Consider the following 13276-nt stretch of genomic DNA (forward strand, 5'->3'; position numbering starts at 1 on the left):
AACTTCTCTCACATGCTTCGGTAAAATACCACGAATTGCAATCGGTAGGAATACTTGCATCATCATGTGACAATCATGGGATTTCATACTTGTCAACTTCAATTCTCCATTTAAGGACACAAATCTTTTCATGTTTGACGAGAACCCAGATGGAACTTTAATGTCATACAAACAAGCGCAAAACTTTCGTTTTTCTTCCTTTGACAATGTGTAGCAAGCTGGAGGTAAATAAACCTTTTTATTCTTGCCTTTTCCATCAACTTTCTTCTTTGAGCTACCCGTGGCCTTGTCCTTGCGCTTCCCCTTACGTTTTTGTCCACCATCTTCGCTTCCCTTTTCCTTTACCATTGCCTTCACTACCTTTGTGTTAACCCACAATTCCGGACGAACCCCCCAAGCTTGCAAATCTAATCGTGCACTCTTTCCATCCTTTGTTTTTCCAGAAATGTTCATAATTGTCCCAACAATTGCATCACAAACATTCTTCTCTATATGCATCACATCGAGACAATGTCTAACATCGTGTTCTTTCCAGTACTCAAGCTTCCAAAAGATTGATTCCTTTTTAAAAAGAGCATGTGGGTCTATTGGTTTCGTTGTTTTACCAAAAACACATGGTATACCCTTCACTCTAGCATAAACCTCTTTTCCACTCAATGCCCTAGGTGCAACCCCCTCTTCCACTTTCCCATTGAAGGCCTTTTTCTGCCTACGATATGGGTGATCGCGCCTAAGCATTCTTCGGGTCCTCACGTACACATCTTTGCCCCAGTTGTGAAGGTACACGCTTGGTGTGTCATCGATACATATGGGACATGCTTTCTTCCCTTTGTTCTTGTACCCGGACAAGTTGCCATATGCGGGAAAATCATTGATGGTCCACATAAGGGCAGCACGCAATATGAACATCTCGTTCTTATGGGCATCAAAAACGGAAACTCCTTCATCCCACATCTTTCTCAAATCATCAACAAGGGGCTCAAGGTAAACATCTATGTCGTTTCCAGGTTGCCTTGGCCCCGTTATCAAAAGTGAAAGCATTATGTACTTCCGTTTCATGCACAACCACGGAGGCAAGTTGTAGATCACTAAAAGTACCGGCCATGTGCTATGTTTGGTACTAAGAGTGCCAAATGGATTCATACCGTCCGTGCACAACCCAAGCCTTAAATTTCTAACTTCATCACCAAATTCCCTAAACTTCATATCCATGTTCTTCCATTGTGGAGAATCAGCCGGATGCTTCAACAAACCATTTTTCTTTCTCCCCTCTGCATGCCATCTCAAGTTCTTAGCATCTTTTGGTATTGAGAATAGACGCTTTAACCTTGGAATAATGGGAAGATACCACAACACCTTGGCAGGAGGTCCATTCATACCAACATTGCAGCTTGTCTGCTTGTAGCGCGACTCACCGCAACGTGGACACTCCTCCAATTCTTCATATTCGTTTCGATACAGAACACAATCATTAGGACATGCATGTATCTTCTTATATTCCAAACCAAATGGACACATGAGTTTCTTTGCATAATAGTAGGAATTAGGAAGTTCATTCCCATCAGGCAACATGTCACATAACGCGGTCAACAAAGAAGTAAAACTAGTGTCGCTCCAGTTATGCTTCGACTTAATATTAAAAAGTGTTAGCACGGCTGAGAGTTTTGTGTATTTTTTGGACCCAGGATACAAAGGCTTTTTGGCAGCCTCTGATAATGAGTCAAATACATCAGATCGGTCACCAAATTCACCTTCAACATCACGCATCATCTCATCCAAGTGATCGTGACCAACATCTTCGATCTCATCCCCATCCTCATCCCCATCTCCATCATCATCACTCCCATATTCTTCTTCCACACGAATCTCGGCACTTTTACAATGCGTCTCATTCCCACCAACATTCTCTCTATACGATCCCTTTTCACCGTGCCAAACCCACACATGATATTGAGGCCTAAACCCATGACATTGTACATGAGCCATGATGGTATCAACACTATCGACCCTTGTGACATTATTACAATTGACACAAGGACAATAAAGGTAATTTTCACCCGTACTGAGCTGATACTGTGAAGCACTCTTGCAAAACTCTTGAAGCCCATTAAAGAATTCGAATGTATCACGTCTACCATACATCCAACCGCGATCCATTGTCGTTTTAAATTGCCTTTAAATATACCGACACATTTCAAATAATGTATAAATAATGTAACATGAATTATGTTAATCAAAGTACATATATCATATAATTCATCCATATCGCGTAAAAATGAATGCTCCCAAAAGGTCCTTATCACTCCAACCTAACCCATCCTTGAACGTCTAATCTCACTAGTGAAGGTATGTCAACTTTTCAATTTTAAGGAAAATCCGGCAGCATTTCCCCCCAGTTCTCCAAGTACACAATGTAGGTAATTACTTACCTACATATGCACCCAGAGAACATGGTGAGAAAATGATAAGCCGAGATTTCCTTAAAATCGAAAAAGAGACATACATTCACTACCTAAGTGAGATTAAACGTCCAAGAACAGTCCCAACCGGGGACTATTCAAGACTTTCTCCTAATGAGAAAGACTCGAACGGGTATCTAGGCAAATGATGATGCAAGCATTCAATAATTTGCATTTATATGACATTCAACTAACAATACACAAGTTCATTCATTCATATATTGCTAATTAAATTACCTAAAATCAAACTAAGGTTTACATTCCATTCATTCATTCATAGCAATCCATTCAAACATTATAATTTACTAACCAATTTTAACAAACTAACATGTTAACTAATAACTATTCTCTTCAAAAAATTAACTTTAAAGCTACTCATATTCAAACAACATATATATATATATATATATATCATTTAAACAATTAAAGTAACAATTAACATTATGGAATAAACAAACAATTAATAAAACAATTAAGATAAATGTGTTCACTAAATTTGAAACCCTAACTTTAAAGTTTGGAATAAACAAACAATTAATACATATTTAAGTAAAGTTTAGCAAGAGCTTACCCTAATTTGAGAGTGTGAAAGAGAAGGATTGATATTGTGGGGTGAGAGTTAGACTTGTGGTGGCTTTGAAAGAAGTAGTAGCTTCAATTAGGGCAGGGAGAGAGAGAGGTGTGGTGGTGGGGCGAAAAATCAGAACACACACCACCAGCCACCCATGAATTGACAGCTGCACCCCCACGAAAACAGCAACATGCAGCCACGAACACCACCAGCGACGACCTTGAGCAACACCTCCCCACGAACGCTGCAAACTTTCGCACAGGAGCAGCTACAAACAAACCCACGAAAATTAAAAAAAAAAGAGGGAAAAGGGAGTGAAAGGAGTGGTAGTGGCGGCGGCGGCGGTGGTGGAGTATGCTTGAGAGTGGAGTTGGAAGCAAGAAAAGAGAAAGAGAGGGAAGTGAATTAGAGCTAGAGTACTGTATGTTCGAATTTTTGGGGAAAATTCGACAAAGTGCCTGACTGCTGAGTTAATTCCCGCAAATTTTTTTTTTGAATTGGCAAGCGGTTCGGGTTTGAACCGCTTACCATTACACCAAATGGCAAGCGGTTCAACCCCGAACCGCTTGCCAATACATGTAATGGGAAGCGGTTCGCGCCAAAACCGCTTGCCATTCTAAAAAAGAGTTTTTTTTTAAAAAAATAGGGTCTTTCGAAGCGGATTTGAAAAACCGCTTGCCAATTGGGGCTTCCCATTTAGTTTTTTCTACTAGTGATGGGATAAAATAAGTTAACATCAAATTAGATTACAACGAAAATAAAGTAGACTAGTGAGAGTACTCCAACCTTTTTATTTTGGAGAAGATTTTGGTCATGTACTGTGACTCTGTGAGGATGGTAATATGTCCAACCTTAGCTTATTCCTACAATTTCTTCGTTTTCCATTCGTCATTACTAATCTTAATCTCATCGTTCTTTATGTGAGGAAGCTCTATTGTCATCGGTGTTCTTGTTGATCTATAGGGGTGTAAATGAACCAAGCCGATAAATAAACTACTCATGTTCGGGCTCGGTTAAAGCTCGTTCATGTAAGTTTATTTAATAAATGAGCCGAGCTTGAACAAACTTTGAAGCTCGTTTAATAAATGAGCTTGAACACGAACATATATATGCTCGTTCAGATAAGTTCATGAATAACTCGTTTATTTATGTTCATGGATTATTGATTTATTTACAATTGTTAATTTAGCTATTAAATTTATAATTAAGATTCAATTATTATGCTAATTTTGAAATTTTCAAATATCAAAAGTACAAAGCTCATTTATTGGAGAAACTCGATTATTATTAAGGTTGTTCGTGAAAGACTCGTTAAATAAACGAGTTGTTCATGAACCGTTCGTGACACATATAGTATAATAAATGAGCTGAGCATGAACAGATATTTGAGCTCGCTTGAAAGCTCGGGATCGTGCTCGAACTCGCCTAAGTTAAATGAACTTGAACATACAAGGTAATACTCGGCTCGGCTCATTTACACCCCTATTGATCTCGTTGCTGGTGGTATCCCTTATGCTGCTTCATCTAGTCTACCAATTTCCTTGAGAAACTTTGTTTGTCTTTATTGATTTTCTTGTGAACCCTAATTGTTTTTTTCCAATGTGATTTTATTTTTATATCAAAAGCGTATTAAATGATATCACCCATTTAATTATTTCTCACAATTTTTGCAATTCATGAAATTAAAGGGTCAGGATCATGAAATGTTAACCAATTTGAGTATATGAGATGGGAGATAGATAGGTAAATAAAGTGAATCTTAACTGATAGAGTATATAACATATTCCTAGACATCAACTATCAACTTAAAGGTCTGTTCTGATTTACTGAATTGAGCTGAATTGAACTAAACTAAATTGAACTAAATAGAGCTGAAATGAATTGTTTATAAGAGAAGGAAATTAGGAACTGAACTTAAGTGAAATTAAGTTGAAGAGAACAGACCTTAAGCTTTTGATTGAGATGATCTCTATTAACATTAACCCACCAAGGAAAAAAAAATAAATAAATAATTGTAAAATCAAAAGACTAAAAATGCTACTAAATTTAAGTACGTAGTATATCAATAAAGCCCAAAGAAAGAAAGAAAGAAAAAAAAAATCAATTGTAGAAAATTTAATTCACCATATACAACTATACGTAGTGTATAATCTGTATATATCCTCATTGTCTAGTTACTATCTCATGTCAATAGTCAAAGTCAAGCGAGGATATTTGCAGAAGTACTTTTTGCTAAGAATGCTAATCTTGTTACTCTTTGGTTCAATCCCACTTTAAGTTGCAACTTGCAAGAGTAGGTTTGGATTTAGAAGTCCTTATCTTAATCTTCTTGAATTAGGCTTATAAGTCACTCCGTAGTAACTTACAACATTGATTTTTATAAGGTTTTGTTTCTCACTAGGGCTGTCAAACGAGTTGTGTCGTGTCGAATTTGTGTTCGTGTCGATATTAAAAGGGTTGAAAAATCTTTGACCCAAACCTAACCTGTTTATTAAACGGATTGAAAACCCTTAACCCAAACCTAATCCGCTTATTAAACGGGTTATCCGTGTAACCTTTTACCCACATAGTATGTAATAAACTAATTAATATTCAATTAAAAAAAACAAACATCATTAGTTCATTAAAGATACTACAACAGTTTTAAGTTAGTAATTAATTTTAACAATATATACCACAAGGGTTTAAAGTTAGTAGTTTAAACTATATAACCATACATAAGAATTGTTTCAAATTAACTGCAAAATTAGATTTAGGGTCCGTTGACATTTACTTAATTTCAGTTCAGTTAAGCTCCAATCAGTTCAGTTCAGATCAGTTCAGTAAATGTGAACAAGCCCTTAATTTACAAAAGATGAAAATTATAATTTTTTCGCCAAATTAAACGCCAAAAAATTACCAAAATGTATAAATGGTGTCAAGGTAATTTACAAAATTACAAGTTTTGAATAAAAAATTTCAGTTTTTTTTACTACTCAATTAATAGATTAAGCGTGTCGGGTTCGGGTTGACGGGTTGTCGTTCAACCCAATTATATAATCGGGTTATGCGTGTCGGTTTCGGGTTGAAAATTTCAACCCAAACCTAACCCGTTTGCTTTCGTGTCGTGTCCGTGTCGACCCAATTATGTAAACGGGTTGAGAATTTTTGACCCAAACCCGCTTATTTCGTATCGGGTTATCGTGTCGTGTCAGCTTTTAACAGCTCTATTCCCCACCTTATTAAAATAAAAATTTATAGAGTAACCATATTATGATTTTAATTTTTAAATAAACTTTGTTATTCTCGTTTTCATATTTTCTAAATTTCACTAATTCCTATCAAAAAATGTCGAGCAGAACACAACTTTAATTACATACTCCATAACTTATTAAGATAGGGCATAAGATACTTCGAAGCAGTACAATAGTACAGTAAATTTAACATGAGCATCACCCTTTAACACAAGAAAACCAAACCAAACAAAGGACCAACATTCGCCCCAATGCCACGTGTACGGTTCTTAACCCCCTTTTCTCCTCTCAAGGGGTAATTCTGTAAAATCACAACTCCAAAAAAGTTACCTAAAGATTAGATAGGATTTTGCATTTTTGGTAATGTTTTGGACTTCAAAAAGAGGTGTAAAAACACTAAAAACAACACCCCCTTCCATTCCCTCTCTCACTCACTTTCTCTCTCCTCTTTTCTTCCTCACCATCGTACATGGCTGCATAAACCCCCCCTTCTCTCGCCGGAATCCACCGTCTTAAACCCTTCAATTAACAATTTCCGGCAATAATAATACACCCCGTGAAATGGCAGAGAACGACGTCGTTCGATTCCCCGGTAATTTAGACCCTTCTGCTCAAGAGTTCCGCCCCACTTTTATACCCCACCATCACAACTTCCCCTTCTCCCCTCCGCCGCAACAACCACCGTTTTTTCCGGAGTTTCTCTACTCACCACCTCCGCCGCCGCAACATCCGCCGCTATCATTCATAACACCGGCGTTACTCCCGCCGTCAATCCCACCGCCGGCGTCATCTCCGACGAGAGCGCTTCTTCTTACCGCCGTCCCCCCTGACGTCAGCGAATCGATCGTACGACGTGAGCTTGAGATATTCGGCGACGTAAGAGCCGTTCAGATGGGGCGAGTCTCGGAAGGAATTGTGACCGTCCATTTTTATGATCTGAGGGCTGCGCATGCAGCGCTTGACGCCGTACGTGAGCAGCACATGCAGCATCAGAATCGGCTCCGACTCCATTACTCGTCTATTTTGGCGCGAACCAACTCCGGTCCCTTTGTGGGCCCACCTCCGACCCCACCTCCCTCTCCTGGGCTCGTATCGGGCCGGGCCGTCTGGGCCCAGTTCACTATCCCTGCTACCAACGCCTTCCCTGATGGTCAAAATCAGGGCACTCTCGTCGTTTTCAATCTCAACCCCACTGTTTCCGCTCTCACTCTCAAAAACATCTTCCAATCTTTTGGTATATTTTATTTTATTTTTTTATTTCTGGTGAAATTGGATTGAGTTGAATTATGAATTGAGAAAAATAAATAAATAAATAAATGAATGATGGTGTGTAATAAATGTAGGGGCAGTGAAGGAATTAAGGGAGACTCCAATGAAGAGGCAGCAGAGATTCGTGGAGTTCTACGACGTTCGAGATGCATCTAGAGCGTTGGTTGAGATGAATGGCAAAGAAATCAACGGTCGAAGTGTCATGATTGAATTCAGTCGACCTGGTGGACATTCAAACAAGAAATTCAATAATCACTTTAATCAGCATTTTAATCAATCCCCTAATCTCAATTACCACCACCACCAACACATTATCAAACCAATTCCTTCTCCGTCGCCACCTTCGTCTGTTTTCCCTCTCCGTAACCGCAGAACATCCCCGAAACAGAATGTTCGACGGCGGAGAAGCTCCCCAATGAGCAGTGAGGAATCACTCGATGTTGCAATGACTGGCCTCACATTGCGAGGCAATGGGGGTAATACTAAACCCAATGGTAGTGGTAGTAATTGTGGTGCTATAAGAAAAGGAGGCAAAAGTGGGAATTCGAATGGGAATTGTTCGAGTTCGGGTTCGAGTTCTACTACAAGCATTAAGCAACAGCCCCAACAAGGGCAATCGTCCACGGGTGGTTCGAAGGCGAAGCCGTGGAAAGGTAGACAAAAGAACTTTGATCCGAGGTTTCTGATAAAAGAAGAAGCAATTGTTGACGATCAAAGTGGATGTAAAGATACTAGGACCACCATAATGATCAAGAACATTCCCAACAAGTATAGGTAGGTAATACAATATTATTATTATTATTACTAATCAAATTATTTTCCGATAATTAAATTATAAAATTAACATAATATTGATGAATGAGTATATATTTATGGATTGGTGGCAGTCAGAAGCTGGTGTTGAATATGTTAGACAACCACTGTATACACTGCAATGAGCAGATTGCAGTTGCTGGAGATAATCAGCCCTTGTCTTCCTACGATTTCGTCTATCTTCCAATCGATTTCAAGTATTTTTTTTTTTTTCTCTTTTTCTCCTGATTTATAATTATTTCTTGTCAGTTTTTAATTAATAAAAAGGAATTGAAATAAAATAAGAAAATTGAAATGCAGCAACAAATGCAATGTTGGATATGGGTTTGTCAACATGACTTCCCCAGAAGCTACTTTGAGGTTATACAAGTCATTTCATCATCAACATTGGGAAGTTTTCAATTCTCGCAAGATTTGTGAAGTCACCTATGCTCGAGTTCAGGTACTAATCTTTACTCGTCTTTAAAAGTTCTTTCTGGTGATTTATATTAATCAATAATCATATATTCTCTCCTTTATTTTTGTTCTTTTCCTTCTCTTTTTTGCTTTTTTTTTTTCTTTCTGCGTTCAAGCAATTTCTGCTCACGTATTGGTGAATAATTGCAATATTTGACTACAACCCATTGGTGCATAAAAAAAGATAAATCCGTAGTTTATATTCACATTTTTGGTTAATTCATGGTTGGAGTGGGGGTAGTACCATTATAAAATTACTTTTCAAAATCTAACAAATGTACAAAAACACGAGCGTCTTATATTATGAAACGGAGGGAATATATCAAACTTAATTATAGTTCATTTCATGTGAGAGTATCCTCTTTTTGCTAGCTAATTTTGCCTAATGTGGAATGGTGATAGATTGTTACTAGTATTGCTTAAGTACTTGAAGACTTTAAGTTGAATTCTTTTGTTGTACTTGTTAGTTCATTTAAAACTATTTAATTTTTTTTTTTTTTTCCTTAGGTATGCACAATTTACTACTCTTTCCAACATCTCAACTCCCCTAGTGTTTCGTGAAAATTTTCACATTAAAAGGAAAAAAAAAAAAAAAACAAAAAACAAAAAAACAAAAAAAAATTAAGAAAAAAGCCAGCATAAAAACATCTTTTTCTACTGTCTTTTTGAAGACAGCGAAATATAGTACGTATATTAAATTAATTGAATTTCCACACTAACACTATTATTATTTTTCTAATTTTTTGAAAATGTAAAAATTAAAATTTAAAAACCAAGGGTTTGGAAGCATTGAAGGAGCATTTCAAGAACTCAAAATTCGCGTGTGAGAACGACGAGTATCTTCCCGTGGTATTCACCCCGCCTCGAGACGGGAGGAACTTGACCGATCCGCTCCCCATCGTCTTCACCAACACCGCCGCAACATCCACCCATCAACACCTCAGCACCGACATCGACGCCTCAGATTTCACCTCCACAACAACCACATCAACATGTACTACTACAACAACCTCCCCAACCACACTCACACACCCTGACGAGCTATATGATCACATCGACGGTGTAGAGCACATCATCCTAAACTCCACCATCGCCGAGTGTGACAATGACAATAATGACGACGAACGTAGTACGTCGTCATCAAACGGCGGCGGAGGAGGTAGTAGCATGATGATGATGATGGGGTGTAGTACAGGAGATTAAAACTGAACCCTGGAAAATAGGTGTAGTTGTCTAATCCAAAAAACTTAGTCTCACCATATCTTGAGTGAGTTGACTGGATAGAGAAATGGTTGCATGTTTTGCAGTGCACCGCCGCCTCCTATATACGCATGCACGCCACCTCCTATGCTTAAATCAACTCTCTAATTTTTTGTTTTCATTTTGCGTTTTTAATAATTTGTTATTAATGTTTTTTTTTTTTTTTTTAATAGTTGTCTTAATAATTAAGTAAAATCTTGTCTTGTAGTAGTGTTATTGTGTTGTAATTGTGTCAAATTAGGGTAGTGTTTTTTTTTTTTTAGTTATGATGATTTGTCCTAGGAAAAGAAATTAATTTAATTGTAACTTTTGATAAGGTTTAAAGGTTTATTTATTTTTTAACAAAGTAGATGATCGATCACTGTTGTTACTTATAGTCTGATCAGTAGAGCTTTTTATGATATTTTATTTCGATTGCCCTCCTTAAATAAATTTGTAATAAGTTGGTTCTATTACATTAATTAGTGTTTGCCAAATTGGACGTCTAATAATGACGGAGAAGGTCCAAATTAGATTATGCGCGCCTTGGTCATTATTTGTGAGCAACTACGTATCTACTACATCGATTTGCCTCCTTAATAAGTTTGTAATAAGTTTATTCTTAATTCGGTTAGCGTTTGCCAAATTGGACGCTGATGATAGAGACGGTCCAAATAAAATTATACGCGCTCTAGCCATTATTTCTGAACAACTACGTATCTATTAGTGTTTCTAGTGGTTAATTAGGGTTGATGAAGATGCATGTGTTTGATAGACTAGGTTTCCATATATAACACGTAAGAATTAAGTTTGCTATAGCTGTAAATTGATGAAATAGAAAGTCAAATAAGGAAGTTGGATATTAATGGAAGTAATTTAGTATGGAAGTAAAAGTATATTGAATGTTACGAGTATATTTATTTTAAGTACATTAAATCTAACTGTAGGGCCGACCCCTAGCTAGCAAGTGAAGTGGAGGAGAGTAGGAAATAGGGAAATGTTTATCACTATTTCGAAACTATGAAATTTAAGTCGGGCTTTGAATTTATGAGTGAAAAGGGATGGGGAAAAAATGACAGTTAAATTCCCAAGTAAAAAAAAAAAAAAAAAACAAAAAAAAATCAGTTTTTCTTTAGATAGATCCAATATTTATTTTAACTTGGAATTTAGGACATTTTAGTGTTATTTATGGCTTGCTTGGTTAGAAGAAAGGAGAAACCATTCATTTATGGTATACTCAAAGTTAGTTTATTTTACCTTATTTTTGCTTATCTGATTTGATTTTATTTAGATCATTTGGTCTAATCTGATATAACCTGATCTAGTATGATCTGATTTAATTGATTGTTTGATTTGACCAACTTTAAACTTATGTGTATTATAATTTTTAAAGAAAAATTATATCTAGCAGGGTCTTGTCAGATTCATTAAAATGTATGAAGTATATTTTATTACTCCCTTCGTGTTTTAATAAATGTTACAGTTTGACCAAATACGCATGTCGAGATATGATTTTGACCATTAATTTATCTAATTATATGTTAATATAATTATAGGAAAATTGATATTATGAAAGTATGCAATGTAACAAATCCAATATGTATTTTTCAACAACATTTATTATTTATACATTAGTAAATTAATCAAAACAAAACCATTATATAAATAATGAAAAAAGTCAAACTGTAATACCTATTAAAACACGGAGGGAGTAATATGTATTTTTCGTTATTTTTAACATAACAAAATTAAAGATATTTAACGATAAATAATTGCACATAAAACGATGATATAATTGAACTTATATTTTATGAAATAAGTAAAAATAAGGTAAACTAAACATGGCCTTACCCTTTCTACTCCCTCTGTGTTTTAATAAGTGTTATACTTTGACCGGCACATAATTTCAGTCAATTTAATTGACTTAAGGCCTATTCACTTCAGCTTAATTTCGGTTCAGTTCAGTTCAGCTCCTAATTTCCTTCTCTCATAAAATATTTATTTCAACTCAGTTCAATTCAGTTCAGCTCTAATCAGTTCAATTTAGTTTAGCTCATTTCAGTAAATGTGAACAGGCCCTTAAACAAGTAAGTGGGGTAATTGGAGTATTAAAAAAAAAAAAGTAATGCTATATGCAACTCTAAGGGCTGCACATAAGCATTTAATATACTTCCGTTTTTAGTATTCAGTTGGAAATTTATCGACAATTCACGAGTAAATCGGTGTAATAAACGTTTACTAATTGTCTATTCTTTCCATTTTTAGCTAAGGACAAGTATGGGGCGCGTTGCAGGGCTATTGGTTATGGTTTTCTCCTCTTCTCCTTTTCTTTTTTGGGGGAATTAGAAAAAGATGTTGATGCGTTGCTGAAGCGGGTTCAGACGTTCGCAAGGACTCAGGATATAGGTGCTCGTGCAGATGCTCATATATTCAGTAGGATTGAGTTCGCTATAGCTAGGGGAGTGGGGGGCCATATTTTATCTCGGATTCCCACTAATTTCTTGTAAATCGATTGACTATATAGGTTTTTGTTAATATTTTAATAATAATAATAATAATGCGGTTAATTATTTATAAAAAGTAATGAACATGAAAGGAAATAAATAATACTAGTAAAAAAACATACTATTGACCTGGGTTGGGTGGGGACTATGAAAAAGGAAATATATAATATTAAAATGTAGTTTTTTGCAACAATAATAAAAAAAATATAACACTACTAATACACGGTTGTATTTGGTAATTGTAACACTTATTAAAACAATGAGAGAGTATGACTTATTATGTCAATTTTTCTAGATGTATTTTAAATGGGAAAAGCCAATCAAAATGTTTGATAAGATAATTAAAAGTAGAAATATTAAATTGAAATGAACCTTAATCAGTCGATCGATGTGTGATTTTGACATGACATTTCCAAAATAATACTCCATTTTATATAATATTTAAAATGTTTAATGCACCGAGGGAGTTTGTTAACAAAATCCATTTTATATTTTTTGAACTTAATTTTGTGTCATCTGAATTTAGTTTGCTACTTTATTTGTCATTTTTCTATGATTACATTTGATATTTCACGCTGATATTAAGAAAGAAAATTGGGAGTACATAAAATGAGAATAAGCTTGATGGGAGTACCTCTAATCCTCGATACAGCTATACTATATGCTGATGCTTGCACTTCTGAACTTTTGTGTTTCATCAATTCCTTAATCCTTATTCATAAAACACAAAAA

At 35.9% G+C, this 13276-nt stretch overlaps 1 protein-coding gene across 1 annotated transcript; it reads left to right on the forward strand.

Moving 5' to 3' along the window:
- The first annotated feature begins 6824 nt into the window (after positions 1-6824).
- LOC145580655 (protein terminal ear1-like) lies at positions 6825-10004 on the forward strand. Its single transcript, XM_081637783.1, has 5 exons — positions 6825-7497; positions 7607-8306; positions 8420-8542; positions 8646-8787; positions 9579-10004. The coding sequence occupies exons 1-5, from the start codon at positions 6825-6827 to the stop codon at positions 10002-10004; spliced, it is 2064 nt and encodes a 687-aa protein (XP_081493909.1).
- The last annotated feature ends 3272 nt before the right edge of the window (positions 10005-13276 follow it).

This window comes from Chenopodium album, chromosome 15 (genome assembly GCF_948465745.1).
Source record: "Chenopodium album chromosome 15, dcCheAlbu1.1, whole genome shotgun sequence".
Taxonomy (NCBI): Eukaryota; Viridiplantae; Streptophyta; class Magnoliopsida; order Caryophyllales; family Amaranthaceae; genus Chenopodium; species Chenopodium album.

Bases quoted from the DNA above. Each gene is read 5' to 3' on its own strand.
- LOC145580655 (XM_081637783.1), top strand. From the start codon at position 6,825: ATGGCAGAGAACGACGTCGTTCGATTCCCCGGTAATTTAGACCCTTCT. The intron at 7,498-7,606 runs GTATATTTTATT...TAATAAATGTAG, and splicing joins AAACATCTTCCAATCTTTTG to GGGCAGTGAAGGAATTAAGG. The intron at 8,788-9,578 runs GTACTAATCTTT...TTAAAAACCAAG, and splicing joins TCACCTATGCTCGAGTTCAG to GGTTTGGAAGCATTGAAGGA.